General features: G+C 41.8%; 1 protein-coding gene across 1 annotated transcript in view; it reads right to left on the bottom strand.

Annotated features, from left to right (window-relative positions):
- Window positions 1-12,321, bottom strand: part of LOC123239943 (leukocyte immunoglobulin-like receptor subfamily B member 2) — a 54,200-nt gene extending 41,879 nt beyond the window's left edge. The window contains exons 1-9 of the mRNA XM_044667267.1: window positions 12,288-12,321; window positions 12,009-12,044; window positions 11,523-11,798; window positions 10,105-10,404; window positions 8,383-8,670; window positions 7,853-7,951; window positions 7,695-7,722; window positions 7,460-7,536; window positions 7,291-7,328 (exon numbers count right to left, since the gene is read on the bottom strand). Of these exons, the coding sequence (XP_044523202.1) occupies window positions 7,291-7,328; window positions 7,460-7,536; window positions 7,695-7,722; window positions 7,853-7,951; window positions 8,383-8,670; window positions 10,105-10,404; window positions 11,523-11,798; window positions 12,009-12,044; window positions 12,288-12,321 (1,176 nt within the window). The remainder of the gene's footprint in view (window positions 1-7,290; window positions 7,329-7,459; window positions 7,537-7,694; window positions 7,723-7,852; window positions 7,952-8,382; window positions 8,671-10,104; window positions 10,405-11,522; window positions 11,799-12,008; window positions 12,045-12,287) is intronic.
- Between the last annotated feature and the right edge of the window lie 2,944 nt (window positions 12,322-15,265).

The following is a 15,265-nucleotide window of genomic DNA, read 5'->3' as shown; positions in this document are numbered from 1 at the left end:
TATGGGATGCAGCAAAAGTAATACTGAGGGGAAAATTTATATCACTGAGTGCATATATTAACAAATTGAGGGTGGAGGTAATGAATTGAGGATGCAATTTAAAAACTAGAAAGGGAATAAATTAAAAATCCCCAGATGAAAACTAAATTAGGAATAATAAAAATGAAAGGAGAAATTAATAAAATCTAAAGTAAATGAACTATTGAATTAATAAATAAGACTAGATTCTGGTACTTTGAAAAAAACAGACAAAATAGACAAAGTAATGGTAAATCTAATAAAAAAGGAAAGAAGAATACCAAGCTAACAGTATCAAAGATGAAAAGTGAGACCTTACCTCTAATGAAGAGGAAATTAAGGCAATCATTAAAAACTATTTTGCCCAAATATACAGCAATAAATATAGCAATCTAAGTGATATGGATGAATATTTACAAAAAATATTAATTTGCCTATATTAACAGCAGAAGAAATAGAATACATAAATAATTCAATATCAAAAAAGAAATTGAACAAGCCATCAAAGAACTCCCTAAGAAAAAATTGCCTGGGCCTGATGGATTCGAAAGTGAATTCTATCAAACATCAAAGAATAACTAATCCCAATACTATACAAATTATTTGACATAATAAGCAAAGAAGGAGTTCTACCAAATTCCTTTTATGACACAAATATGGTACTGATTCCAAAGCCAGACAGACCAAAAACAGAGAAAGAAAACTATAGACTAATCTCCCTAATGAGCATAGATACAAAAATCTTAAATAGAATACTAGTAAAAAGACTCCAGCTATGAGATGAAGGTTATCCACCATGATCAGGTGTGATTTATACCAGGAATGTAAGGATGGTTCAACATTAGGAAAACCAGGCAACTAATTGACCATATCAACAAGCTAACAAACAAAAATCACATGATTATCTCAATAGATGCTGAAAAAGCCTTTGACTAAATACAACACCCATTCCTATTAAAAACACTAGAAAGTATAGGAATAGAATGACCTTTCCTAAAAATAATAAACAGTATATAACTAAAACCATCAACAAGCATCATATGTAATGGTGATATATTAGAAGCCTTCCCAATAAGATCAGGAGTGAAACAAGGATGCCCATTATTACCTCTATTATTTAACATTGTAGTAGAAACACTAGCAGTAGCAATTAGAGGAGAAAAAGAAATTGAATGTATTAAAATAGGCAATGAGGAGACTAAGCTATCACTCTTTGCAGATGATACAATGCTCTACTTAAAAAATCCTAGAGAATCAACTAAAAAGCTAGTGGAAATAATCAACTACTTATGCAAAATACTAAATATTATATTTATGAATATTTTATTAATAATAAACTAACTGTGATCTAACTAAAAGTTACTGACCAGCTTGCTTCAAGGGAGCAAAGAGCAAGAGGGAGGAGTTACAGCCAAGTATAAAACAATAACATGACCATGCAAACGTGGAAATGCAGGAGAGATTAAAGAGAATTCTGGGAAATAATAAAGACTTATGGGGGATGCAGTTCAAGGTTCAAAATCTCAATTTATGCACAATAATATGGAAATAGGTCTTGACTGATAACACATGAAGAAAACAATGGAAATATGCAGTAACTATTGGGGGGAAGTTAGGAGGGTGGAGGAGAGAGTAAGAACATGAATCATGTAACCAATGAAAAATTTTTTCTAAAAAATAAAAATAATAAAATAAATCTGAGTGAAAAAACTGGCAAATGGAATTTTCCAGCACTCCCCTCAGCGTAACTGCACAGTATTGAGTCCCAGTAGAATGTTCCCTGAGTACCTGGAACACAGAATTCTACTCAAGACGGCCACATGCCAGACAGAGTCCACTTTCCTTGCAAGCAGCAGGAAGATTCTATGAGCTGCTACAGTACAGCTAGAAACAGATCTTAGAATTCTTAGGGTCTCTAGATGGCAGTTTCCCCCCAAAATTCAAAATTTCTCTGGCTCTAGTCCACCTGGCTCAGCCAAATGAAATAAAAATCCTTCCTAGATGGATGGAAGATGATAATTACCCACCTAGGGAACTACCTACGCCAGTGAAGCACAAACCCCTTGGCTTAAGAAACAAAGTTTAATTTATAATAGGAATAAAGGAGAATTATAGGTAATTTCCTAAAACTATATAGCTAATCTCCACCCACCCACTTTCACCTCATGGTGAATTAATTCTTCTCCTAGAGAATTCAGTGGAGCTACTTTAAGATCCTTATCTCTAACTAAGACCCCAATAACCCAGCTATCTGACTATAAACTAACCTAATTAATATGGATTCCAAAAAAGGATAAATAGGAAGGACTCAAAGATGTATTTGAGCCCTTACCTAAAGGCTGGGATTGCTCCTAATGATATCCAGAGTTCCAGATGACTAAACTCTGGGTTTTGCCTTAACCAGGAGATTTCTGACAGATGGATTGCAGGCAGTTGGTCTCTTTGCTTCAGGAAAAAAGCAGGTCTCCTCCAATGGCAGATTCTCCAATCTCAGGAATCACTAATCTTTCCACAAATTAGTATTCCCAGTGAAAATACCAGGGACAAAAATCCTTCTACTCAGCTCAAAGCCAGATTCAGAGTAGTTTCCAGTACAAACTCCCCAAATCCTTTTCTCCTTTTTAGAATCTTCTCCCAGGGCTTGTATCCAAATTCTCCTTCTTTTCTCTTAAAGCTAATCTATGAAATTTACTCTATCCCTTACTTACTTTGTACTAAAGTAAAGAAATATAAATAAAAGGAAATGTGATGTGTGACAGAGTGGAAAATACCAGATTTTGCTCAGAGTGCAAGGTACAGAATGTGCAGGAGGATTCTTGAAATTCTGAAAGAGGGGTTGGAGGGGGTTCACTGTCAGCCTGTGGTTGGAGGAAGTTGGAAGGCATGAGTGGGGTCAGAGATCAGGTGGACCTGGCTCTCCCTCTGATCCAGTTTGTGGTCCTTCTAACATCCTTTTCCAATTCCTGTCCTTCCCTGCATGATTCCAGCGAACCTCTGAGAAGAGACTTGGGGAGCAGTGAGAAATCACAACTCCTGGACTTCCTTCTCTTCTGATCCAACTTTTGGAGTGTCCTGTGTACTCTGGATCCTGGTCAATCTACTGTGATTCCTGCCATCATCTCCTGACCTGAGGAAACTCTATCTACCTACTCAGATGTGAAAAATCCAACTTAAGTGATCTGAACTATTAAGTTACCTCTGCAAGCTCACCTCGCAGGTTTTGATGACTAGATCACTGGATCATCTACCCTGATCCAGCAACTTACTCTACTCCTCAACCAAACGTGTGTAGAGAGTCAGAAGAGTTAAGTAGCTAAAACTAGGGAGGCTTTTTGGGAACTTAAAGAGGCAAACAGAGTGCCTCCAATTTTATTGGTGACTGAAGATTACTCTTGTGTGTAAGTGAGTTCTGGGATAAGTGTAGGTTTTATTAACATAAGGGGCTCCCTAGCCCTCCATCCTCACCCAATTCTGATTTTCCATTTTATAAAGCCTGGTTTTATCAAGTTCAAGAAAGTCAGATTGCATTTGTTGCAATTTGATTTCACCACCTTTGTAATCAGTCAAACCCACCTCTTTCACTACAGATCAATCATGTATTCAGAGGACCTCTGATGAAACATGGTGCCTGATTCTTGACTGAGATGTAAAAAGCACAAAGTATAGAAACATGTATTTGGGCAGGACCATTATCTGGATTCATTTTTCTTATCTGAGCTTATTTGTTTTAAGTTTAGTTTTTCCTATTGTTTTCATCCACACAGTCATTTGAGTCTTGGTAGGGTTAATAATAGAAATGTCAAAAAGAAGAAGAGGTATTTATGCACTTTAAAAAAATGAAAAGGGAAATACAGAAAAATTAGAAGGAAGTACATGCAATAACATAGTTTGGAAAGAAACATGTAGAAGTTATAAATGTATATTCCTATGAATTTTTATGTGAAATAGAAAATCAAACTCATAAAACATCCTTTTTTGTCTTCCATGGGTAAAGTGGAAATGCCGTGTGATTTTTTTGTATGCTTCAATTTAAAATAATTTGAAAAATACAAAGAATTTTGCCTTGAGCCCATAGTCCAAAACAAAAAGATTAATCTAAGCACAATAACAACTACCCATCAATCAGTAGGAAAAGATTTATGACAATATGAGACACCAGACAATTTAACAACTATGTCAATCTCTTTATAAGAGCAGAGATAGGCTTGAAGAATATTTTCTTCCCTTTGTCCCATTAATCAAGGGCCCCTCACTGACTTCTCTATCTAGCTTGTATTCCAAGATACACCCAGTTTATGTAATACTCTTATCCTTCCCTTCAAATAAATTCAATTTCCAGAAATGCTTCCTGACCAGGTACTCTGCAAATCCCTTGGTCAGACTAGAGGACATCTATAAGTTCCCTCAGACAACAAACCTGCTTTCTAAGGGTGTTTGTATTTGACCCCAATAGAACTTTCTACCAATAAAATTGTACCCAAAAATCTATTTAGCACTGACTCTGTGCTTCACAGACAGTATGACTATGAGTTGACTATAAGAAGGTGATCATGGGAATTCCCTAATGATTTTCTTGGCTTTTGTTTAGGACTTTGTGCCTCTCTTTGTAGGGTATGGATGTGCCCATTATCATCTTAGGAGGACAGAGCACAGCACATGATTTAGTCTCAGTGACTGAATTGCTTTCAACTAATTGAGATTTTTTTTATCTTCCTTTTGACCTTTTCTGAGATATTGAGGTTATTGCTAAGATAAATGGATAGTTTGGGAGACAGACTCTACTGAGAAAAGCCACATAGATGAGTGAATTATATATCAAGGAGACCCCAATTCCAGAAAGACTCACCTCATTAGGTAGGATGAGCCTGAGTCATGCTAGCAATCACTAGGATTGGGCAATGCAGTTCCTGACCCGCAGAAGTCCATGAGGGTGACTGGATGCTGTGGCTACCTCTAGGATGGGGACTAAAGTAAACCCAGGCTGACTACAAACAGGACTAAAGGGAAAGAAGCCGCTTTCTCTCTCTTCTTGGTCAGCACCACTGGCTTATCTTATCACTGATTTCTAGGAAGCAGCTGTTTGCTGGGACTGGGACCAGGACTGCTGAGGTGGTAACAGGAATGGGAAGCTGGAGTCAAGGGGGAGCAGCTGGGAGAATTTCCTTAGCCTGATCCTGCTTTCCCTCCCTCCCTTTTACTAACAACTATTATTCAAGAATCAGCCTCCAAGATTAATTTAAATCATGACACACACAGACACAGATACATAGGTCCACAGATGTCTATATGTATATGTGTATACATATATCTGTGTGTTTGTATATGTACGCATATTTATACATGTAGAAAGTCCTATATCTATGTAGTCTGTGTGTGAAATAGAGCTGATGTTGATTAATGAGGAAACTATTTCTCAAGTCAACTTTTAATGCATATAAGTAGATAGAAGTGATAGGAATCGTTGCTTCATTCACTTGTGTTTTAATCACACTAGGAAGGGGGCTAGCACTATGTGAATATGAGTAAAAGATCCAGAAGGCACCATCACCAAGATTGTGTGTGAAACAGCATAAGATGGAAGAGTCTTTGAAAGGTGTTGGGAAGGCGAGGGAGGACTGTGAATGACAGAAGATATTGTAGGGAATCTTAGAGGTGACGGGGAGTTTTTGTCTGGGGCTGACATTGTCAGAGCTGCACGTTAGGAACATCAAATTGATAACTGAGTGGAAGATGGACTGTAGTGGGGGGAGCCTGGTGGCAGGCAGACCCACTGGCATTGATCACAATGGTCCATGTGTGAAGTCAGAAGGGTCTGTCCCAGGGGAGTGACAGAAGGGTACTCATAAGAGAAGTTGAGAAACTGAAAAAGACAAAACTTGGTACTATACTGGATATGGTATATGGGGGGAGGTCAAGTGATGAGTGAATTCATTAAATGGAAGGAGCTCAAGTGGCTTCCTCCTTTTCCAGTCTTCTCACACTTTATTTCCCTTCTTATGTTCTATGGGCCAGCTACACCGGCTGATATTTTTGGTCCCTGCACACAATAATTTCTTAATTCCATGCCTTTGTAGTGGCTACCCCCATGCCTAGAATGTTATGGCCTCTTAGTTTGCTTTGTTTCCTTTATAATTTGGCTCCAAGGTTATTTTGTGTGGGACTTTCATGGTCCCCACAGCTGCTAAAGATTTCCTACCTAAGATTATTACCTCTTTAGTGTAAATGCTGGAGCTTAGGTGGTTATTTTGTGATAAATTGTTAATTTGGTTCTGACACTTTTCCACAACTAAATCCATCATTCCCCAGTAGAGGAGTTGGTACTTAACTAGAATGAGGCAAAAGGAAGAAAGACTATCATCAGTAACACAACTTCCATTCTTCATGCCTGGCAACTACACATTATTCCCACCAAAGAAAAGTATTAGAACAGATTATTTGGGTAATATGGCCTCCAAACCTTTTTTTGTTAGCAATTCAGTTCCCAAGGAATTAAATTAAAGTTTGTTATTTCCCTTTATTTTATTGGTCTGCACCTGTGTTACTAGCACATTCTTCAACACGGGAGCTCCATCTAACTCTATATGTATCTTCTGTGTTTCTCTGGTTATAGGTAGGTCCACTGTGCTTGCACAAGCCCAGTAAATATCCCTAATAGTCATCATGGCTTCCCAGTGATGGGAACCTGGGAAGGTATACAAAGCAAGATATATATAGGGATGAAGGAGAGAAGAAGAAAAGAGAGAATTTCTTCATGAGAGCTACCAAAACCCTCAGTCCAAGGACATGGTGGCATAGACTATGGAATCTATAGTTTCTCCTTGGAGTGTATCTGCTTCTTTTTCAGGGTTCTTATGTTCAGTTGAGTATAAGTCACTCCTTGGGCATCTTCAGGCTCGGTGATCTGAAGGATAAATATAAGGATTAGGGGACAATGAGAGACACAGGGGCAGGCATTCTTAATCTTTTTATGTGTTGTGAATGCTTTTCAGGGCATCTGGTGAGGCCTATGGATGTCTCCTTTTCATGCCTTTGATTTTAAGAAATGAACTTCCTATGATGATCAAGGAAGTGAATGATATGGAAGTTCAGTTATTTAAATACTTAAAAAAGCTCAAGGATCCCCTGTTCACACTCCCTGGACTAGGTGAGCAGAAAAAGTAACAAATAAGTGATTATAAGGCAGTTTAAACCTGTGACTGGAACCTGTGGGAAAAGATTAGTGTAAAAGATGACAAGCTCCTCTCCATGGAGGACAGGATGGAGCTAACTCACCATTCTTTCCCTTGGTCTTTCGTTGGCCACTTCTGTGTCTGAAGTAGAAAGAAGTTTCATCAGTCATCCAGATGCCAAGACTAGGACCTATTTCCTGGTCAGATGACTCAGTCTCCAGTCCCCTCTCTCATTCCCATGATTGTGCCCCACTTCTGATCCTATAACTTACATAGGGTTTCCTTTCTTGGGGCATCAAGGTGATGAGATGGGGATACTGTCTGGGGAAGACAAGGGCAGCAGAGGCACCTGTAGGAAGAGAGGGAGGAAAAAGGACAAAAAATGCAGGTTACTCTGGGAGTTTCTTTGAACATCTCCTTTCCAGGCACCCTATCCAGTAGAGAGGTCAGGGTTTCATCAGAAGGAAGAATCTGAGGAGTATTAAAATAGGAACTGAGTCTTCTTACCTCCTAGGACTGTCTCCCAGAAAGGCTCCTGGAGAGAGACATGACAAGGAAAACAATATCAGGAAAGTTCCCAAAGGAAGCAGTTGAGTCTTAAGTCCTCATTCATCTCTTTATTCCATCAGACTCTTAAGCATTTCACTCTTCTTCCCCACACTTACCCATGGGGCTGGATGCATGGCAGAGGAATGCCAACAGGGCAACACAGAGGAGGAGGATGGAGACACAGCTGAGGGTGATGATGAGGGTGCTTCTGGGCCCTGAAGCTTGGGTGGAAGAGAGAGGAGTCTTCATAAATCATTGCCTTGAGGGGACCCTCATCTTGCCCCTGCATTTGTCCCTGTATTTTCTCCTCTTATACCCCTTCTGAGTCCCCATATTACCACCAGCATCCAACATTTTGGCACAAGCATTGCATAGAAAGGGTTCATGCCCTGGAATTAAGGTTAGAAATTCCAAAACCAGGATGGAGAAATGTGGGTCATGGGGAGTTATGAATGGAATCTTCTATTCTAGTTCACACCTTTATCCTCTGGTCCCTAGGACAAAGGGCAATGTCCATTTCTTTTTTGCCTATTTTCCTCCATCTCTGGAAGAGAGGCAAAGCCACAGTTTCTTTTATCTATAGGGGTTGAAGGACAGAGTGGTTGTTGTCATCCTCTAGTAGGTCCTGCATGTTTCTTTCTCTCACCTCTCACAATTAGCTCCAGAGGGTCACTGTGCTGTGTCCAGAGACTGCCATTGGTCCTGGGCTGGTAGCTGCAACTGTAAATGCCAGAGTGCTTGGGGGTCACATGAGTCAAGAAGAACTGGGCTCCATCTTGAATGATCTCTGTGCCTTGCAGTATTTTGTCATCTCCCTCCTTGTACAGAAGAAACCCAGTACTCCAAGAGGGTCCGTGACACAGGAGGGTCACGTTGGTTCCTGAGGCCACCTCTGAGCCAGGCCAGACTGAGAGGGAAGCCTTGGGGAATGAATCTAGAAATGCAGAAATAGGTCAGAAATCCTCAAAGTCCCTTCCACAGAAAGGTAGAGGAGGCAAGAGGGACATGGGCTCAAGTATTCCCTGCCCATTTACTTCTATTCCCTGTAGCTCTTGGATCAAGAAATTCCTTGCCCAAAGCCTCTTAATTTTCCAGAGAGTGAAGGATGCTAAACTTGAGATGTACACTGGGAAACCACAAGGTTCTTTTTCCTGCAGTCCTTCTCCTGGATCTTGGATTGGTGCTTAGTCAATCATTCTCCCCAGGCCCTTCACACACACAGGGATGGACACCATAATCTCTACCTCATGAGAATCATGATACCAAAGTAATATGTCCTTCCTGGGCTACCTCTCAATCAGGACTCTCTACCTTCTACTTTATGGCCTATAGACCTTGACACATCCCAGCTGTCACTTGGATCTCCCATATGCCACTGAGCTCAGATACCTCTGATGGAATTTTCGTCTCATGGTAGATGCAGCTCTAGTTAGCAGCATCCTGAACTCTCACAGAGAGGTGAGTAAAATCAGCTGAGGTATGAGCTAGACTCTGACTCTCTAAGGGCTGAAGAATCCATACTTAAGAGTATTAATATCACCCCAGAGTGAAGCTTGAGGGGGCTGCCAGAATTAGAGAGTCATATTTACCCCATCCTCAATCCCAAAGCCAGAGAGGCCTGAAAGGAAAGGGTTAGGGAGAGATCCTGTTAGAGGAAGAACCCTCAATTGGGAGTCAGGATACTTGAGTCACATCTTTGTTCTTCTGCTCAGTCCTGGTGGGACCATGACCCACTCAAAGGACCTGTCTGAACCTCAGGTATACTATCTATAAAAGATGGAAATGGACTAGACCTCTCAGCCCTTTCCTACTCTAAAAACCCAGGAATCTAAGGAGACTTTCTTATTCAGAGAACCTCCCCCAACTTAGGGTCTTATGTATCTGATGGCTCATTGGAAGAAGGATCATTTCCCCTCCCTTTTCATTTGGGGTGTCACAGACTGGCTCAGTGCTGAGCCTAAAACCAGGGTTCAGGTCATTGTTGAGGAAGAAGGCCTGAGCCCAATTATATACTCTGTCATTCTCTTGTATGACTGGACAAGTCTTTCCCTCTCCATGGTGCCATTTTACTCATTGCTAATATGGGGGTTTGGCTTCAAAAACCTCCAAGAATCTTTCAGCTCTGAGGTGTTGTGACTTTGATATTAAGCCCCAACCCAGGATTGACCATTATTGACCATTATCTTTCCTTCCAGTATTCTAGATCAGAATAGTGTCTTGTCTTCCAAGACCCCTGAGCCATGACAGTATGTGGGGGCAGAGCTGGCAGTATGGACACTAAGCCGTAAACATTATGGGCCCTCTGTTTGGGCAGAGGTCAGAAGCATCACACTCAATAGTAGTTCTGGGGCTCACATACAGGCCTCACCTGGCACCAGCAACTCCAGGGCATCGCTCATCTTTGACCCTCTAGTAGAAGCACTCTGTTCCCTATATGTACAGCTATAGTTCCCAGTATCCTCGGGACTCACAGAAGAGAGGAGGAAGCCAGTCTGGGACTCTGCTGAGAGCTGCTTCTGTAAGGGGAGCTGAGTTTCAACCTTCCACAGAGCGAACATCCATTCTTTAACAGAAGACAGCTTGGGTCTTGAGCACAAGAGAGTGATGTTGGTCCCTGGAGCCACCACTGGGTCAGTCTTGGCCGACAAAGTGGGTTTAGGAAATAGTCCTAAGAGGAAAATGGCAGGAAAATCAAGAGGAGCTCTCATTTCTAGTCCTCCTTCCTTAAACCTTAGTGAAAGGGGAACAGCAGTCTACAATCTGTTGTTCCTTTTTTTGTCTGGGGCCAGCCCTGACCTGGGAACACCCCCCCCTCCTGGGGTCCCAGTGGAGCCCATGAGGAACATGAGGATATCCAAGAATCTCCTCTACTCTCCTCCCAAAATATCCCTTCAGAATTCCCAGGATTTTATGCTGTCCCTAAAGCTCTGTGGGCCACTGTGAGGAGGAGAGGTGGACTTGGGCACTTGGAAGATTTCCTTCTCTAGTCTCCAAGCACAGTCAGTTCTAGGGCCCAGCTGGGATGAGACCTTCTATTGGACATCCTCTTGTTGTAGTAAGTACAGTTGCATGTGCCAGTGTACTTGGCTCTAAGGATCTATGGGGAAGTGATGGATGAAGATGGGAAGGGCATTCCAGGCATGGAGAACTGTCTGAGCAAAGGCAGAACAGTGGGGTATGATGGGTGCTTAAGCGATTTGTCCAGGCTGAAGGGAACACAGTGAGCACAGAAGAGAACAATGGGAGATCCAATTGGGCATGGTGCTGCCCATTTGGGCTTTAGAAGACAGAAAAAGAAATCTGGGTAAAGTCTACTGAGCCAAAGGAAATTTCAGGAGAGGGTATGGCTTCTCTAAGAGGCTTATTATCTGAGAGGAGCAGCTTAGCTCTCACGGCTGGGTCACCAGGAGACACTAACTCGAATGGGAAAGATCTCTATGTTTGGATGCGGGAGATTTGGGTTACCATCTTGGTCCTGACACTAAAAAACCAGATGATCTACTGAAGTCACCCTTCCTCCCTTCTAGACCTCAGTTTCCCCATCTGCAAAAGGGAAATCATGATGCATGTGTTCTCCTCATAGTTTTATCAAAGAAAAATATTTCAGTACCTTATTTACATTCTCAAAATTTAGTAGTGGAGTCAGTCTTACCCAGACCTTGGGGATGTGGGTGTGGTTGGTAGACAGATAACAAGTACCCTATTCTGTAGAGAAGGATCATGGGTTGATCTCTCAAGACTGGCACCCTTCCCACTAGGAATAGTTTGATACAAGCATTGCCTCACCATCCAAAACCAGGAACAGGGGTTTACTGGGCTCTGACCATGAGGTCCCCAGCCTGTAGCGGCAGCTGTAGCTTCCTTCTTCAATCATTTCATCCACATTCTTGAGTATGAACTCTGTCAACCTCTGGGATGCATTTCTGTCTTCGATGGACTTTCCATCCTTCCATAGCTGGAATCCATCACTGCCCTCTTGGCCCTGGCATCTGAGGGTCACATTTTCTCCATAGTAGACCAGAGGACTTGGGACAGCCAAGAGGATAGGCCTGGTAAGAGTGCCTGAGAAGGAAACCAAGTTCAGATTTCCAGGAATTCTTCTGGCCCCTGTGTCTCTTTCCATTCAGAATTCCCAGACCCCCTCCAGGAGTATCTCAATTGACCCACATCAATGACCTATGTTTTCCTCCCTGATCATTGTGGGACAGGCTGTCTGGGCTGAGCATGGACAAAGAGAGGGAGGAGTACAAAAGAGTTCTGGGGACAACTTACCCATCTGTGCCCTAATCACCCTGTCCAGATGCAGCCCTGTAAGAGAAGATCATGCTATGGATGACTCCTTTCCAGTTCAGGCTAATCCTATCTAGAACTCTTGAACCCTGATCATCTAATTTTCTTTGGTCAGAATTTGGAGGATCCCTTTGACCAAACACTGTGATTTTGCTCTTCTCAAAAAGGTTCTGGCTCCGCCTAGGGTCCCTCTGTGTCCTTGAGAGTCAGTCCCTTTATCACAATGTCCCTCCCTCCCCAATCTTGGCCCTGGAAACTCACCAATGGCGAATAGGAATGTGATTGTTGGGCTCATGGTAGGTCTTCAGCTGTGTCCTGAACTGTCTGGACTCAACTGTGTAGAATGGAAAAGGTAGCAGGATGAGAGACTAGCCCAGGATGTGGTGGCCAGCCCAGATGCCTTACGCCCCCTAAACCCAGGACCCACAATTTCCGCTCTGATATTGAAGAAATAAAGACCATGGTCCTTCAAGGCTTAGCTCTGAGGGGATCACGGTGTCTTAAGGTGAGTTTATCCTGGCAAAGACCATAAGTTCTGTTGGATATCATATATTGAGGGCCACCTAAGTGGACCAAGGAGCCCCTAAATGCTTGGACATGCCTGGAAAGTATCAAGACCATTTGCCATAAAAAGCCTTACTTGGAATGGACCCATACTGAACATAAAGGCCAGATGCCATGTCCCTAGAAGACAAAGCTTCAGACCCCAGACTCAGCTGGTTAATGAGCATGTTTTCCATGTATGGTATAATTTCTGGGTCACATCTCGTCCTCATCTCTCTTGTTGTCAACAGCAATAACAACCACTACAACTACAACAATATTGACTTGTAGTTATGTAGCATTCAAAAAACATTCAGTTTTGCAAAGTAATTGACTGATATTATCTCAGTTAATTGTCACAACAACATGCAGATAGGTACTATCTTATTCCATTCTAGAGATGAGAAATGATGTAGAGTGAGTTTAAATTCCTTGTCCAGATTCACATTTCCAGGAAGAGTCTGAGGCAGGATTTGTATCTAGGGCTTCCTGACTAAATCTGGTGGGATTATGAAGCAGACACTGAGTAGTGCAGGAATTTGATGAAGTCCAGGGTTATTCTTGTACATCATCACTAAGGGACAAGGTCCACCTTGTGTTAACAGAAAAGGAAGATGAGCACATGGGCATGATGGCAAGTCCTGCTATTGCCCAATCAATAATGAAACCTTTACTCAGTATCCAGTGTTGGCCAGGCTCTAAGCTAACTGCTGGGGAGACCAAGAGGATCCCAAGGAGCTTCCCTTCTCTTGGGTGAGACAACAGAGACACAGAATAAATCCACTCAAGATGTATAGGCAAAGGAGTTCATGCCTGTGAATAAAAGCAAGTCATTGTGAAAAGGCCAAAGCACTCAGGTGGAGGTAGGAGTGGACCCTCTGGGACATGTGGACATTGCAGGACATGGGAGGCTGGAAACTTGGCCTTACTTTTCTCCTTTGTCATGGGAAAGTGTGGGCCAAGCTTTGGGAAGCTTGTGAAGCTTGTGCTCCTGTTTGTGGGACTGTGCTTCCAGCCAGCACATCCTGGTCTCTCTCTCCTTCTGTCCAGGAAGTGGGTCCCAGGCATTGTCCTCCCTTTTCTAGACCAGCGACTTCAAGGACTGTACTGGAAGCCTGGGGGAGGATCAGAGGAGAAAATAGAAGAAAGAGGTTCAGCACAACTGATCACTACACAGAAAACATCTTACCACTTGCATAATGTGTTATATCTGTGGATGCTGACCTCCACCATGAGGAGGAGAGAGGATGTTGTCTCCAGAGAAAACCTATACTATATTATCTAATAATAGGTAACCCTTACTTCTTGATTACCGGGCCAGGCATTGTATGAAATGCTTCATGCTCATTATTTCATTTTGTCTACACAACACTGATCAGAGATGGTATTATCACCCTCATTTTAAAGATGAGGGAAACTGAGGGAAGCAGAGAGAAGAAGTGACTTGCCTAAAGCAACACAGCTGGTAAGTGTGTGAGTCTGGTATGATCTACTTTCTTCCTGATTCCAGGTTTGGTGTTCTATCCATTGGGCAACAGAGCTCTTCAGTGTCTCTTTTTGTCTTTTCTCTCCTTTCCTTGTGGATCTTTATGTTTTGCTTCATTCACTGTGGATTTTTTTTTTCACGTGGAAAATCTATCGAGGTTGCTCAAATGATTATGTCGATTGTTCTCTTGGCTTTGCTGACTCTCTGCATCATATCATGGAGATCTTTCTAGGCTCCTCTGGGTTCATGAAGTTTAGCATTTCTTACAGCACATTAATATTGCATTTCATTCATGCACCTCCATGCCTTCAAATAAACTACTCTGTTTCCAAGGCTTTGCTGTAACACAGAAAACTGCTCAAAATAATTGGTCCTTATGGTGACTTTCTTTGTCTCAGTGGTTTCATTATGTCTGAGGCCAGGAGTGGAAACTCTGGTTCATAGGGTGTGGCCAGTTTAGTCACTCTGTTGTCACAATTTCAAACTGTTTTCCAAAATGGTTTTAGTACCTCCAGCCCCACCAAGAGCTTATTATTGTGCCTATCTCTCCCCCCATCCCCAATCTCTCCAGTGTTATCAATGGCCATTTTGGGTTACCTTTGCCATTTTCAGGTTGTGAGATAAATTCCAGGATTATTTCAATTTCAATTTTTCTTATTCAGAGTGATTTGGAGCTTTCTTTCATGTTGTTGTGAGTAAGTTCCATTTCTGATTTTGAAAACTATTTATTGTTTTCTTTCGACAACTTATTAATTAGGGAATAGGTAGTAGTGATATACACATATACATATATATCTACAGGTGGATGCATACATGCAAAATATACATTTAAACCCATGAGTCTTTATTATTTGGTCTTTTTCTTGTTCAGTCAATTCAGTTGTGTTTGACTCTTCATGACTTCATTTGGGGTTTTCTTAGCAAAGATGCTGGAGTCATTTGGTATTTCTTTTCCAGGTCATTAACTTTGTTAGAGAAATTTGATATAATTTTTTCCCATCTGAGAGCCCCCTTTCTTATTCTAATTGTATTAGTGTTGTCTGTTAGCCTTTCAGTAACACCTAATGAAAATGTACATGAGTCTATAGGTGATGGGGTGGATAGAATGGTGGTCCTGGAATCAAGAATGCCTGAATTCAAATTCACTCTCTGCCACTTACTAAAATCATGATGCTGGGAAGTTACCTCAGTATCCTCATCTATAAATGAG

This window comes from Gracilinanus agilis, chromosome 3 (assembly GCF_016433145.1).
Source record: "Gracilinanus agilis isolate LMUSP501 chromosome 3, AgileGrace, whole genome shotgun sequence".
In the NCBI taxonomy this organism is placed as follows: Eukaryota; Metazoa; Chordata; class Mammalia; order Didelphimorphia; family Didelphidae; genus Gracilinanus; species Gracilinanus agilis.
Note: the sequence above shows the minus strand (reverse complement) of the source record. Positions and strands in the feature narration are given on the sequence as shown.